At 37.7% G+C, this 16,209-nt stretch overlaps 1 protein-coding gene and 1 long non-coding RNA gene across 4 annotated transcripts; both read left to right on the top strand.

The window, feature by feature from the left end:
• Nucleotides 1–425: 425 nt before the first annotated feature.
• On the top strand, nt 426–7,044 carry LOC130694387 (menin-like). Its single transcript, XM_059496243.1, is given in 18 exon segments — nt 426–582; nt 719–888; nt 946–1,143; nt 1,210–1,392; nt 1,453–1,600; nt 1,655–1,785; nt 1,841–1,949; nt 2,021–2,152; nt 2,220–2,394; nt 2,647–2,712; nt 3,805–3,858; nt 3,861–4,421; nt 4,485–4,637; nt 4,698–4,940; nt 5,001–5,208; nt 5,274–5,310; nt 5,370–5,658; nt 5,838–7,044. Coding segments are annotated over 18 exon segments (3,393 nt in total). The 5' UTR covers nt 426–579; the 3' UTR covers nt 6,371–7,044.
• Nucleotides 7,045–7,883: 839 nt separating this feature from the next.
• Nucleotides 7,884–9,606, top strand: LOC130694403 (uncharacterized). Of its 3 annotated transcripts, none has more exons than XR_009002009.2 (5): nt 7,884–8,363; nt 8,434–8,617; nt 8,680–8,779; nt 8,843–9,025; nt 9,097–9,606. It is a non-coding gene; the product is annotated as an uncharacterized LOC130694403 (long non-coding RNA). The 3 variants fall into 3 exon arrangements; XR_009421408.1 differs by having other exon boundaries at nt 8,680–9,025; nt 9,097–9,183; nt 9,252–9,606; XR_009421407.1 differs by having other exon boundaries at nt 8,680–9,025.
• Nucleotides 9,607–16,209: the final 6,603 nt, after the last annotated feature.

The raw sequence follows: 16,209 nt of genomic DNA, 5'->3' as shown, positions 1-16,209 counted from the left end.
ACACTATTAAATAAGCTCAAGTTATACGAAAGCAAATGAATTTGTACTATTATGCTATTTCTTGTGTTTCAAATTTAAAAAAAACAACATCAAGTTATAAGCGTATAAGCGTTGGTCGTTTAGGATTCGATGTCCTAAAAATAAAATATTTAAAGGTAAATAAAAAAAACACAATTTAGCTTTATTAATGCATTATTTCTACACTGTTTCTGCGAAAATGAAAGACTTTATTTAAACCTGTTTCTTCTTGAATTTCTATTATGTTTTAAGAAAACTAGTTCTAACTTGAGAGCGATGAAAATCGATTTCTCATAATCAATTCAAATGGTTTTACAACGCCATCTGTAAGGTTATAGAACTACTGATGTGAATTTTTCTGTTGTAGTTCCAATTTTTACCCACATGTTCAGTTACATTAATTACATGTTTGTTCAGGCAGTGAAAAAGTCAGTTGATTCATGAGTGAAGAAGTCACAATCCGCCAAACATCTGCTTCTTGTATCCCGAGAACCTGCGTTTAATCACATTTAGACAACTTCCTCAAACTATTTAGATAATAATTCCAAATTCGATTCTAGCATGGTAAGAAAATATTTTTGCATTGCTGAAACCTGTATAGTATTTGTTTGCCATGGTTTATTACCATTGAGTGCTATGTGTGACAGGTTGAATTGACATGCAAATTGTAAGTGGGAATAAATTTCTTTTAATCTTACAGAGAGAATATGTTGTAGGAACAAGAGTGGAGTGTGATGGCTTTCGAGGCACCATTCTTTATATTGGTGAAGTTCCACCAACTAAAGGAACTTGGCTTGGCGTAGAATGGGATGACCCATTGAGAGGAAAACATAGTGGTTCACATGAAGGAGTTCAATACTTTGTAACAAGGTAGGCAACATTAAGAAAAACCATAAGGTTGTGTATGTGTGTACATGTATGGGACAGAAAATTAAATGCAGGTTCATTTGTTCGGATCAACAAAATTAAGCCAAATCTGGAGTTTAGTCAAGCCCTTTCAGATCGATACCTTAAGGGTTCCACAGATGGCTATGCAGACAAGTTACTTATAAGTGAACTAAGAGATGAAATGAATGCTCCATTTCTTGAACTTGTGGGATTTGAAAAGGTTGGCCAAAAGCAAAGGTATATTGCACTTACTATTCTTCTTTGTTTCTGAGATTATTAATTTGTTATGAAATGTTATTAAAGTAATCTGCGTGAGTTGAGAATTGCAGTGCTCGACCACTTGCGCATTGATCATAGCAACCATGACTTGGGGGAAGTATGTCCCAACATAGAAGAGTTGGATCTCTCTTCCAATCTTTTTGATTCATGGGAAGGGATTGCAGCCATCACGAGCCAGTTGCCAAGATTGGCGGTTTTAAACGTCAGGTAACATCCCCTCATATTTCATGATAACTTGTTCGGTTGTTTCATGTTGCTTCTTCTTAGTGATAACAAATTAGCCATTCCCGAGAATCCCGCGTCTCTGAAAGCAGCATTTAGTAACTTGACCCAGTTGCAAATGAGCCATATGGATTATACATGGAAAACCATTGTCCAGGCTTCCGCAATGTGGCCCACAATAGAAGTTTTAGCGGTAAAGTGAATACGTACGATATGGAAAGTTCAAATTAAATTTTTAAGTTTCTAGGTTCCAAATAATAACATTAAATGTCTCGAGTTTATGGACAGTGACGTTTTTAATCAACTGAGAGTATTGAATCTTGAAGGTAATCAAATTGAATATTGGGAGGAAGTAAACAAACTTGGACAGTTGCCTAAGTAAGTTTTATCCATATTTTGTAATTATTGTATATTGATGATGTTAAATTTCTAGCTTAGAACAATTGTCTCTCTATGGATGTGGCCTGAGAAACATCCAAGTCAAGGAAAACTCATTTTCAAGGCTTTCAAAGCTCTCATTGTCCAATAACAGAATCACCCAGGTAAAATGATACAATATCTTTAATTGATTGGCTGTACTGACTCCTGGCGCCTTAATACTTTATCTGTTTAGTGGGAACATATCTCTGAATTGGATAAACTGCCAATGTTAGTCGACCTTAAACTATGCGGTAATCAGGACTTTGAAGTTAATAGTCAAGAAACCTTCTCACAGGGGATTATTGCTAGGATTGGAAATCTTCAAGTATAGCTTTCTTCACATTTGGTCCTGTATTTCCACGCATTTCCATATGTATTTATAACCTATTTAGGTAATCAATGGTAGCCAAATCTCTAGTGTTGATAGGCGTGGTGCAGAGCTAGATTATCTCAAGCAAAATGGCAATGAATACTTGTTCGTCTTGTCTCAACAGCATTCTCCGACTGGCGAACAACAAATAAGAAATTTTGAAGCAAAGCATCCTCGCTACAAATGCCTTATTCAAAGTAAGTTCCAACCCACATATGTTTTTAATGCTATCATTTTTGGGTTTGGAGGGAAAGAATATACAAACTGCAAGCATAGGTTTTGTATAGATACTACTCTCCTACAGTAAATATGGCGAAGAATATCCCTAGATTGACAGATGTATTTCTTTGGGCTACACTCGTCTTGACAATAAAATAATTTATATTGTGGAAATTTTATTTCTGGAGCTCTTAACCTATATTTAAATTCTTGTGATGTATGTTTTTCAGAGTATGGGCCACCTGAACAAGGCGAATACGCAACAAAACCAACTACTTTGAAGAATGCTCTAATCAGTAAGTATTTCGTAAAAAAAAATTCGTATACAGGCAAATAAACCATAGTTTTTAGTGCTACGTTTGGAATGGGGGCCAAAACAAATTACTAAAAAACTTCCTGTGACCATGGAGGTTCAGAAACTGAAAGTTTTAATCCACAGGCTCTTTAATCTTCATAGCTCTGAACTCACGTTTTTCTCTTACGGCCCCAAGGTATCGTGTTTCTTTATGCATCTTTCAAAAGTCATTTGAAATAAAATTTCCAATTTTGCAATTTAGAATCCAGGCTTATATATTCCACTTGATAACGACCTTCGACCTCTTTCATTTTATTCAATTGAAGACGGCGATACTATTGTAGTAAAGGAGTCCGTCTAATCCGTATAAATTCATCAGTTGGATGATTGATGAGTAGATCATTTCAAAAAGCGAATAGCACAGTCGAGGCCGCAGATTTTTTTTCGAGGTCAGCTACCATATATGTACGGTATCCTTTATGCATGTTGTATACTCATATTTGGTTTTAAATTTTCAATATATTCAACAGTTTCCAGCACACTCAGATTTAATCAGTAATTGGTCGTATGATGTATCTATTTCGTTTCAGACATGGAATTCGTTCTGCTATGCATTTCAGTTTTTCCAAGGCAAACCGGAATATTAATCGGAAGTGCAGTCCAATTAGTACTAGCAAAAATATGGAGGGAATTTGTATGTAAAACGCGCTGCGCGCGAGGCTCAATACCTAGCTTCAGCCAAGGAATTTGGTACACGGGCGTTCCAGGTGTTTGCTCTGCTTTGAACGGTCTTGTCATACAAAATGAAACCGAAAGGTGAAAGTACTGATCTAGACGGGTATATGAAAGTTCTCAGCGCAATACTTAGCTTAAAGTGGAACGGTCCGTGGAATGGCATACTTCATTGTCGCCTGCTGGCCTAAAGCCTATCTGGCGGTTTTGGCATAGCGTGTGGTGCTTTGTGGGGAAGGAACAGGCGATAGCTCATCTAGTGGCAGAATCGCGCGAAGTTAACCTATTTTTCCCCGTGCGTCTCAAACGATTAACTAACCTACGTACCTGTAAACTATTTACCACCCAATTATGCCGCTAGATGCGCTAGTTCATGGACGAGTAATTGTACACTGTGGCGAATAGGCTGTTCACCGACCAGTACAATCAATGTAGGCCGTATGTATGGACGGACGGGTGCATTCACAACACATCAACAACAAGGCATGGGAAAAAGAAATATGGACGCTCTCTCGGAGGAGGAAAAGAGATTATTTCCCCTGAAAACCGTCACATCAGTCGTATCACTATTCGAAAGTATTCTGAAACGAACTACCGAGCCAGATTTAGCCTTGTTATCCATCATTGTTGGATGTATTGAGAATACCCTTACGTGTAATCACCAACTTCTTGGTGGCGCCAAGTCAACTGTTTTAGCCGCGGCTACTACTATTGACGAAACCAGTGAAAAACTTATTGTCATACCACCTATTAGGAGGGAGGATGATTTTCCCGAGATTGAGTGGTCAACAGTGGAAGCCCTTTACATAAAATTCAGAGCAGTTATCAAAAGCTCAGTGGATTTGACACAGTATGGCTGCCCAGACTTTGCAACTCGTGAAATTGTAAAAAGAGTTTCTGATGTCATCTGGAACACATTAACCAGGAGTTACTACAAAGATCGAGCACATTTACAAAGTTTGTATAGCTATTTAACAGGTAATCAATTAAATTAGATAATGCCCTTCAAATATACCTTTGGTTATACTTCTTTTACACTAGGAAATAAACTCGACTGCTTTGGTGTTGCCTTGGCTGTAGTGGCGGGTTGCCAAGTATTGGGTTTTGATGATGTACATTTGGCATTGTCAGAAGACCATGCTTGGGTTATGTTTGGACCAGAGAGCAAAGAAACTGCAGAAGTGACATGGCATGGTAAATCTCAAAATATTGTGTAAATTTTCAATCACCCAAAATATATTAAAATTTTTTCAGGAAAAGGCAATGAAGACAAACGGGGCCAACCAGTGGACTCAGGAATACTTGCAAGATCATGGCTCTATGTAGCAGGCAATCCAGTGATTTGTTCTAGATTCACTGAGGTTGCCTCACTTGTTTCCTCAATCAATCCCAGTATTACTGCTACCACTGACAGTTTGGAGGTCGCGTCAATGCAGCAGGCTTTGTTATGGGTGTTGTACGACACAGGTCATCTTACACGGTATCCCATGGCCCTCGGTAACAATTTTTCTAACTGCGTCAAGTAGAAAACTTACCTCAGAATTTTATCTTATCTAGGCAATCTGGCCGATCTAGAAGAATTAATTCCAACACCTGGTCGCTGCCATTGTGGCCAACTTTTTAGTCAAGCTATTGAGGTGGCGAGACGATGTTACGGTAACAGCCACGTCTACCCTTACACTTACCAAGGGGGTTACTTCTATCGAAACCGGATGTACAAAGAGGCACTTGAAAGCTGGGCCAATGCGGCGGACGCTATTCGAAGGTATTCATCTTATACAAAATTAATTTTTCTAGAATTTCCATCGTTAACTGCATTTACGTTTACAGCTATAACTATTCGCGAGAGGATGAAGAAATATACAAGGTTTGGAACTAGCACAGATCATTGAAACACTAAATAAAAGCTATCGTTGTTCACAACAGGAATTCCTCGAAATCGCCAACGAACTGATTCCTTTTGTGATGAAAGTTGAAGGGTCGGGTCACAGCGCCCGTTCAATATTAAAAGACTCCGAGTGTTTTGCCCATCTGCTCCGTTTCTACGACGGCATTTGCCAGTGGGAGGAAGGGAGCTGCACGCCTGTTCTTCACATAGGATGGGCCAAACCTTTAGTCAACACCATCTCCAAGTTCGATTCGCAAGTTCGGAGACACGTCGTTATCTCATGCTCCGAGGTTGCAGAAGAAGATACACCAGCCACGAAACCACCAGGTAAGTCACGCAGTAACAGACAAGATCCCTAACAACCGAAAGTTGCAATAAACACTGTGCAAGGAATATCTCTGGTGATGGATCAGCCCGCTCGTGCGACCCTATTGATCGCGCTAGTGGGCTATGATGTCGATACTGCTTTCCGTGCTGTGTTGTTTATTGGAGTGTTTGGTTCATAGAGGGCAAGGCCGAGTTCCATCGGGAAGATCTCGATGCCAACGCCAATCAGGTTGTCCTCCCCTGGCCGCTAGCAAAGGAGCAAGAGAAGGAAGAGCGGCTAGTTGACAGTCATGTTGGTGACAAGACGGCCGACCAGAAGGCGTGGTTAGGGTCGACTGCGCTGGCCGCCCTCACCGATCTCTGTGGTCGAACAGTCCTGAGCCAGGCCTTCTTCCTTGGTTCGGACATTAAAGCCGGATCAGACTCGCAAGCGATTCAAACTTTGACCATTTCAGGGACTGCTGCCTCAACTGACAGCCCGGTGAAAATAGTGACCAAACCAAAATTGTACCTTCGTAGCCATAAAATGGCCGGACTCAAAGATCTGCTGCTGTCGGAGAAACTCAACACGCACGCCATTTCGCTTCAGTTAACGGCACAAAGTCAAGTACAGCTTGGCGGCCGTAAACTGCGTGGCGAAGAAGCCAAAGATGCCAAACAGGACGGACGAGATGCGAACCTTTCAAGACCCAAAAGAACCAGAAAAGAGTAGTGAACTTTACAGCAAACTGACAGGCTCAAAAGTTCTGTTTTATTTTTTTATTTTTATGATTTTTTTTTTGTTATTTATTTTTGGTTTTCTATTTCTATAATGTGTTGATTACAAATATTACCGAAATGACAGATATTTCCATTCACAATGGAATGTCTGGATGCTTTTTGGTCGGTTGTGGACAGCCTTTGCCTTACATTCGTGTTTCCACCAAATGCTACTGCGCAGTTTGGTTTTTGGTTTTTCCCCTCAATTACTGCCACCTTTTTTAAATTTTTCCTAATTGAGTTTCCTAGCTGCCTACCCCTTCCCCAGTGATGGAAGAAGTTGATCTGTTTTCAGCTTGTGTCGTGACCGAAGATAACCCAACCAATAATGTTATGTGTAATGGAGCCCAGAATTCAAATCAAACGATAAAAAAGGAATTGAAGCCATCGTTTCCTTTTTCATTGTGCTTCGAATTCGTTCTAGATGTTGCTGAATTCATACATTCCACGGTGATGGCAAAGACATATGAGTGACATTATGTACCTGTATTCTTACTCTATTGTGAAATCTTTTTTAAAATGTGGACAGTTAGTTCATTACTGAACGGACAAATGCCATCCTTATATCTTTTGATTGTGTATCTGATTTCGCTGGGGTGAATAAATATGTAAAATATAATGATTAAATCACCGACCCTTTTTAGTAATTTGATTCTACTTTTCTTCCGAGTTCGAGCTAGAAAGATATGGCAATCTGTTTTACCCAAAATAAAAAATCTGGGACTTTTTTTCTGTTTTACTGCTATTGCCATCTAACGGTCACGTTTCTAGTTAATTCTCTACATACAGTGACCGAAATGGGATTTTCTTCGCAATCCGAGAGATTTCGATTTTTTCCGATTTGGACAAAAGCAGACTTGCCGCGATCGCCGATCCGATCTTTTGAAAAAGATCGGAGATCGGATCGGCAATCCCAAAAAATTGATCGCGATCCGATCGTTTTTAGCGATCAAACTTTTCACCATCTAGCTGTAGATTTTCAGCCGCAGGGTTCTATTTCACTGCTATTTTTGCGAATGCCAATTGAAGGAAACTGTTTAGTGTTCACCCTCAATGGCCGCCAGTGACTGTCGCTGTGACAGCCAATGCTATTTTCGCGAAACAGTGTAAATTTTTACCGTTAGATGCTGCACAAAAATGATCGGTAAAAATGATCGGCAAAATTTGATCGCCGATCCGATCTTTCGCAGTTTGATCGGTTCGCCCGATCCGATCAAACTCAAAAGATCGGATCGGAGATCGCGATCGGAAAATTGATCGGCGCGGCAAGTCTGGGCTAGAATATGTAAATTTGTATTTAGAAAATTAAATAGGAATCTGGCCGCTAGATGACCATAGCTGTAAAAAGAAAAAAAAGGCTGAAATTTTTTTTTTTTTTTGGGGGGGGGGGGGGGGGTATGGCAATCCGTTTTACATAAAAAAAAAAAAAAATGGCGGAAAAAAAAATCGCACTTTTTTCTCTTTTTTCTACCCGTAGCCATCTATCAGTCGGTTTCGTTATTACAGGCATGTAAGCAATTTGAGTTAATTGTATCCCATTAGCAGTTAATTGAGAAGCGTGGCTGGAGAAGAACGCGCGGCTGGAGGAACAATTGAAAAATGGATAAGATAATAAAACAAAAAAATGTTAAGTATAAACATTATTATATTGGTTTTCAATTATTAATTATTGTTTATTAGATCAAATTATGAAGCTGCAGGCCCAGTTATTGGAACAACACAAAATATTAGATAACAAAGCTAAGGATCGTAGGCCTAACACGTAATGATTCTATTTATTTGCTTTTATTCATTCGTGTTTTGTAGCTCAAATTTTGAGTCTTCAAGCTCAGCTAGGGGAAAAGAACAAATTGGAACGGAACAGTTTCCAAACAGTGAAGGAGGTTTTTCAAAACTCATCTCTAACTGAACGTGAGGATGAGTTGGCATTAGGCGAACACAGCCAGGTACCTAAAGTTTTCAAATAAGAATTCAAAATAAGTATAGAATTTTAAAAAACAATTAGTTATTGCTTAGTTATTCAGTCCACCACATGACAGTGTGTTAAATTTAAATTCTGTTAGTGCTGCACTAAAAGAATCGTTAGTAATAAGCTCATGCAGTGAAGGAACTGAACAATTGTGGGAACGTATTTGGGCCGAAAATGGGTGTGGTACAGAAACCCAGAAATGGCATAAGTTCAACATGAAACATGGATTAGGTACTTTTCGGTTTTTTGTCTATCGAAAAAGTATTTTTAATGCTATTATTTTGCATTCACAGATTTTAACGGGGGATCAAATCAAGTCTGGAAGTGTTACAGGATGGAAGAGTGAGCCTACAGATGAAAAAACACTGAGAGTGCATTACCGTAAGGTGTGAGGTAAATTAATAGAGTAATGCAAATTGCCTAATAAGAAGTACCATCTTGTGTTAATGAATCCAGTACAACAGCAATCCTTTATAGTTCTGTCACAGCTAGAAGCCTCAAATAATTCTGCTTCTCTGTCTAAAGAACAACTTGTCCTTTATGTTCAGAGTGTTGGGGAAACTGGGTACTTAAATGGCCCTAAAGATGTTTTAATTTTGCTGCTATTGCAGAGATGAACATCATACATGGACTCTTTAGGTATGAAAAGATTTTTCTTCAAATAATTTTTAATTTATGACGAAGAATTTCTCCTCCTTTTTGCCAACCAGGTCTAATCTACCAAAAAATATTTTATCCAAAAGGAAAGGATTTTCATGTACTGGGAACACAACTATCAACAATGCAACATTCTACAGGTGCTAGTTTATCATTCAAGAGCCTTATACAATGAAGTTAATCTGCAATTTGTATGTCCTTTCCCAAGCTTCCACCAGAAGTTGAAGCTATGAGTCATGTAAGTTCCATGATCAACAATTGATGTGTTTAACGGTGTTGTTTTTCTTTTCTCAATATAGGTTAATAGTAACATTGGATCTGAAAAGATTCTTGGTTGGGGCAAGACACTGAATAAATTGTATTGATTGGATGGATGACATGACATTTCTATACTTAATTTGGATTCCCGAGACGGTATTTTTTAATTAAAAAATTGAAGTGCATATCTGGGCTCCCTTCTTTTCTGAAGCCCCGTTTCCCCTGGACTCATAATAAGCCCGTAGGGGGTCATGCCCCTACTGTACGGTATATATAAAAACAACATATACCGAGGTTTGGAGGGCTCTGGCCGGAAAGGGGACGTGGGGTGCCGCTTCGTCCGATGATGTGTTCACGGAGGGTGACGTGGCTGCCCACAAATCCGAACTAAAGGTTAATCGCTCCTGTAAAAATGTTCCAAATCTTCAGCTCTTCTTCCGGCTTCTCTTAGCCAATCACCGGGTAATCTCCCCGGTGGGTCAACAAGGCAGTGTCTCCCCCTGCCTGGGTTGACGGCAACTTTTGGAAGGGCTATTGTGCCTTTTTAAAGTTGCAAAAATAATTGTAATGTGCAGAGAATTGTCAATAAAATTTTTTTTTTAAAATTTTTTTTGCAAAATTCGTTTCTTTCATTGTCTGTGTTAGCTTTGTTCACACATTGCATTTATCAACTTTGTTTTGTTAAGCTTGCTCAATTCACCATTATGTCTGTTTTCGCTGTGTTTACACATTACATTTATCACCTTTTTTTTATTTAGCTTGCTCAATTCACGTTTATTATTTATACCACCTTTGTTGGTAAGCATTGGGATACGTTTAATGGTAGGCATTGTTTCCACTGGTTTATCGTTCATCTGTAACTATTGAATTATTATCCAGGGATCGAACACTGGATGTTCGGCATACCGCGCCGCTGCTCTACCAATGAGCCATGAATCATATAATGTCATGTTGGCTTCTTTCTAGTCACTTGCGGACTTGCATTTACACTTTGAATAAAACTGAAATGCAATACTGCAATATTCTTTTCTACATTTAGATATAGATCTCTATACATCTACTATGGATTGAACCCAGGGTAACAGTTACCGCAGCTAAATGCTCTACCACAGAGCTATGGATCTCATGAAAGCAGTAGAAAGATAAACATTTATTTGTGAAAGACTGCATTAACATCCTAGACGATAATATATGATATGCGATAATAAAAAATTAAGATATATCTCGTGGCTCAATGTTAGAGCATCGGCGTTGCACGCTGAATGTCTGGGGATCGATTCCCATACCAGTAAAACAATATACAAATACAAAATTACTTCAGAAAATATCCATGTATTACACGTTGTTCCTTGTCTAAGTTCAAGAATTCAAAAAGTGTAATAAATAATAATTGGATACTTACAGATAAACGATACAACGGTGGTAAAAACAATAAAGATGAATTGAGCAAGCTAAATAAAAAAAAAGTAGATAAATGTAATGTGTGAACAAAGCGAACACAGATAGTGAAAGAAACATATTTTGCAAAAAACATTTTATAAAAAAAAATTTATTGACAATTCTCTGCACATTACAATTATTTTTGCAACTTTAAAAAGGCACAGTAGCCCTTTCAAAAGTTGCCATCAACCCAGGCAGGGGGAGACGCTGCCTTGTTGACCCACCGGGGAGATTACCCGGTGATTGGCTAAGAGAAGCCGGAAGAATAGCCGAAGATATGGAACATTTTTACTGGAGCGATTAACCTTTAGTTCGGATTTGTGGGTAACCACGTCGCCCTCCGTGAACACATCATTGGACTAAGCGGCACCCCACGTCCCCTTTCCGGCCAGAGCCCTCCAAACCTCGGTATATGTTATTTTTATATATACCGTACAGTAGGGGCATGACCCCCTACGGGCTTATTACGAGTCAAGGGGAAACGGGGCTACGGAAAGGAAGGGAGCCCAGATATGCACTTCAATTTTTTAAATATAAAATACCGTCTCGGGAATCCGAACGAAGTATAGAAATGTCATGTCATCCATTCAATCATTACAATTTATTAAGTGTCTTGCCCCAACCAAGAATCTTTTCAGATCCAATGTTACTATTAACCTATGCTGAGAAAAGAAAAACAACGCCGTTAAACATATCAATTGTTGATCATGTAACTTACATGACTCATAGATTCAACTTCTGGTGGAAGCTTGAAAAAGGACATACAAATTGCAGATTAACATCATTGTATAAGGTTCTTGAATGATAAACTAGCACCTTTAGAATGTTGCATTGTTGATAGTTGTGTTCCCAGTACATAAAAATCCTTTCCTATTGGATAAATTTTTTTTGGCAGATTAGACCTGGTTGGCAAAAAGGAGGAGAAATTCTTCGTCATAAATTAAAAATTATTTGAAGAAAAATCCTTTCATACCTAAAGAGTCCATGTATGATGTTCATCTCTGCAATGGCAGCAAAATTAAAACATTTTAGGGCCATTTAAGTACCCAGCTTCACCAACACTCTGAACGTAAAGGACAAGTTGTTCTTTAGCAAGAGAAGCAGAATTATTTGAAGCTTCTAGCTGTGACAGAACTATAAAGGATTGCTGTTATACAGGATTCATTCACACAAGATGGTACTTCTCATTGGACAATGTGCTAGATTGTCTTAACTTAACTCTTTAACCTATACTGAGAAAAGAAAAACAACACCATTAAGCATCTCAATTGTTGCTCATGTGACTTACATGACTTATAGATTCAACTTATGGCAGAAGCTTGGGAAAGGCCATACAAATTGCAGATAAAAATCATTGTATAAGGCTCTTGAATGATAAAATAGCACCCATAGAAAGTTGCATTGTTGATAGTTGTGTTCCCAGTATGCTGAAAATCCTTTCCTATTGGATAAATTTTTTTTTTAGATTAGACATGGGTGGCAAAAAGGAGGAGAAATGCTTCGTCATAAATTCAAAAAATTTTCAAGAAAATTCCTTTCATACCTAAAAAGTCCATGTATGATGTTCATCACTGCAATGCCAGCCAAGTGAAACATCTTTAGAGCCATTTAAGTACCCAGCTTCACCAACACTCTGAACGTAAAGGACAAGTTGTTCTTTAGCAAGAGAAGCAGCTCATACCTTAATGGTAATGCACTTTCAGTGTTTTTCAACTGTAGGCTCACTCTTCCATCTTGTAACACTTCCAGATTTTACTTGATCCCCCGCTAAAATTCTGTGAATGCAAAATAACAGCATTAAAAATACTTTTTCAATAGACAAAAAACCGAAAAGTACCTAATCCATGTTTTATGTTGAACTCATGCCATTTCTGGGTTTCCGTACCACACACATTTTCGGCCCAAATATGGTCCCACAATTGTTCAGTTCCTTCGCTGCATGGACTTATTACTAACAATTCTTTTAGTACAGTACTAACAGAATTTAAATTTAACACACTGTCAGGTGGTGGATTGAATAACTTAACAATAAATAATTGTTTTTTTTTAATTCTATACTTATTTTGAATTCTTATTTGAAAAGTTTAGGCACCTGACTGTGTTCACCTAATGCCAACTCATCCTCACGTTCAGTTAGGGATGAGTTTTGAAAAACCTCCTTCACTGTTTGGAAACTGTTTTGTTCCAATTTGTTCTTTTCCCCTAGCTGAGCTTGAGCTCATTAGACAATGTGCATACTCTATTACTTTACCTCATACCTTAAGGGTAATGCACTTTCAGTGTTCTTCAACTGTAGGCCCAAATACGGTCCCACAATTGTTCAGTTCCTTCGCTGCATGGACTTATTACTAACAATTCTTTTAGTACAGTACTAACAGAATTTAAATTTAACACACTGTCAGGTGGTGGATTGAATAACTTAACAATAAATAATTGTTTGTTAAAATTCTATACTTATTTGGAATTCTTATTTGAAAAGTTTAGGTACCTGACTGTGTTCGCCTAACGCCAACTCATCCTCACGTTCAGTTAGGGATGAGTTTGGAAAAACCTCCTTCACTGTTTGGAAAGTGTCCCATTCCAATTTGTTTATTTTCCAGTAACTGAGCATGTAGACTCAAAATTTGAGCTACAAAACACGAATGAATAAAAGCAAATAAATAGAATCATTACATATTGGGCCTTACCATCCTTAGCTTTGCTGTTATCTAATATTTTGTGTTGTTCCAATAATTGGGCCTGCAGCTTCATAATTTGACCTAATAAACAATAATTAATAATTGAAAACCAATATATAATAATGTTTATACTTACCATTTTTTTGTTTTATTATCTTATCCATTTTTCAATTGCTCCTCCAGCCACGCGTTGTTCTCCTGCCACGCTACTCAATTAACTGCTAATGGGATACAATTAACTCAAATTGCTTACATGCCTGTAATAACGAAACCGACTGATAAATGGCTACGGGTAGAAAAAAGAGAAAAAAGTGCGATTTTTTTTTTTTTTTTTTTTTTTTTTATTTTTTTTTAAAAAATTTTTTTTTTTTTGCCATAAAACCCCCCCCCCCCCCAAAAAAAAAAAAAAATTTCAGCCTTTTTTTTCTTTTTACAGCTATGGTCATCTAGCGGCCAGATTCCTATTTAATTTTCTAAATACAAATTTACATATTCTAGCCATGTAAATATACAATTTTTTAAATTAATAACTTTATTTGATTAACATATAACTATACAGTAATTATTTTTTATATTCTACTTACTTAACTTAATTATTATGCGAATGAAATTTAATGCTATTGTTTTTTAATAGGAAAAACTTTTAAGCCCGACAATATAAGCCCGGGCTTATTTTTTAACCCAACCTTTACGGTTTTTTACGTTTTATTCAAAAGCTATGAGTCCCATTAGAACACAGCCCTCATATTCGTGATGCCCGTTCAATTCTGCATCGAAACCATGTATTTAAAGCGAAATCTAAAATTTTGCCAAAATTAAAAAAGTGAGAAGGCTATATAGCTTATATATAGCTTGTTCTCTGCCTCGCCAATAAATAATATTATCAAACATTCTCTATTTGCAGCTACTTACAAAACCACTCTTTCATGCTTGAACTAATGGTGTTAGATACAAAAAGGAACAACAAAAACTTACGGGTAGCGAATTGGGTCACATATCCCGATGATAAGCTGCCTGCATCCACGAGCCGTCTTTCAGGCCGTGGGGAGGCTAACGAACAGCCTACGTTCAACGATCACCTCTTCTCTACCTTTCAGCTTGTGGTTCGATCTTCAAGGTAGTGAACAGTACTACAGATCGATTTTTAGCCTGACAAAGCTATTTTTGCCAATTTTAGCTTGGCAATGCTTTTTTTTTGGTGTGCCATTTAGCCCCTTTATAGTAGGCATGGCTCTTCTTTTTTCTCTTTTCTTTTCTCTCTTCTTTTTTTCTTTCTTCTTGTTTTCTCTCTTCTTGAAGGCTTTTTTTTCTTTCTTGAAGGCGTAGAATCTTGCGTCTTGATCTGTTGTAGAAGCTTGCGTAATCCGATGAATCTTGAATGAAGATTTGGAGGGAAAGGGAGGGGGGGAAATTGGCGGTGTCGGGACTTGAACCCGGGGCCTTCAGAATGCGAAGCGAAGGTGGTAACCACTGTGCCAGGACCGCACATCTCAATCAAATTTATTTTTCATCGACCTTCGTTCTAATACCGGAGCTATATAATATGTGACTAATAGTGGTGTCGCGCTGTGGTAGGGCGCTGTGGTATAGCACTGAGATCATACGTCGACTGTCCGTGTTCGGTTCTTATAGACGCCATTGCTTCAAAAAAATTTTTATTATTTTTATAAATGTAAATAAAAAAAATAAAATAACCCATTTTATTTATTTTAGAAGAGTATTAAATCGAACACATTTTTAAAGCAATTAACCAGTGCCCGTCAAAGCCAAACAAGTTACCAGAAAATTTTAAATTGGCTATGGAAATAAAACCATCGGATTGCCCCATCATATTTGTTTAGTTAAGCAATAAAGATATGGTTTTTTCCAAAAAATAATTGTCATCGAACTTTCAACGTTATAAAGCCTCAAGAGAATCACAGCGTTTCCCAATGAACAGTGTGTTGCTCACCTAGATAACAAAATTGTGTGAGAGGCCTCGGGTTCATCATGTCTCAACAACAAATTGTTCATCATGGTTGAACAAAATAGATTCGTAATTCCTACGTATATATTCAAGGAACTCTCCCCAGCTTTTGCAATTGGGTCAAGTGCTTTTCAGAAATTCAGTCGGAGACTTGAGTCTTAAAAAATTCGGCGTGCGATATGTTTGGCACAGACGTTTGGAGGATCAAATGGAGTTCGTGGTGTATCCTAGTCAGTGTTACTTTCTGAAAAGCGTACCGTTCACCATTGTCCGCTTGGTGGCTCTTATTGAGGAACATTTTACTTTTGAAGTTGCATAGAAGCGCCAAAAGCAACAGCGGTTTGGCCAAAAATCTCAAAATCCCGAGAAATCCCCAGAAAATTAAATAGGCCCTGGATAATCCCGGAAACCCTAGATTTCCATAACTGCACCCTAGATTCCAAAAATTTTCCTTAAATTCCCCTAAATAGAGTAATATCCCTAGAAGTGGAATGGCTGCATCCAATGGACTGAAATTGCCTACGCCAGTAATAACGAGTCTGAGCGGTAGATGGCTACGTGTCGGAAAAAAAGAAAAGTGTGATTTTTTTTTTTGTGTAAAACGGATTGCCATAATGGCAGTTATTTTGTTATATTCTACTTGGTTAACTTAATTATTATTATTATTAACTATTAACTTTCCTTTTTAATAATAATGTAAAGACTGTAAATATTTGAATATGAAAATAAACCGAATGAAAAAATTTTCTTTTTCTTTTTGTATTATCATAACGATAAGCCTATAATAAGATAAATATAGAATCGTAAAACTCTTTTTGAATTTT

Source organism: Daphnia carinata, chromosome 7, assembly GCF_022539665.2.
Source record: "Daphnia carinata strain CSIRO-1 chromosome 7, CSIRO_AGI_Dcar_HiC_V3, whole genome shotgun sequence".
NCBI lineage: Eukaryota > Metazoa > Arthropoda > Branchiopoda > Diplostraca > Daphniidae > Daphnia > Daphnia carinata.
This window is presented reverse-complemented; position numbering and strand designations above follow the sequence as displayed.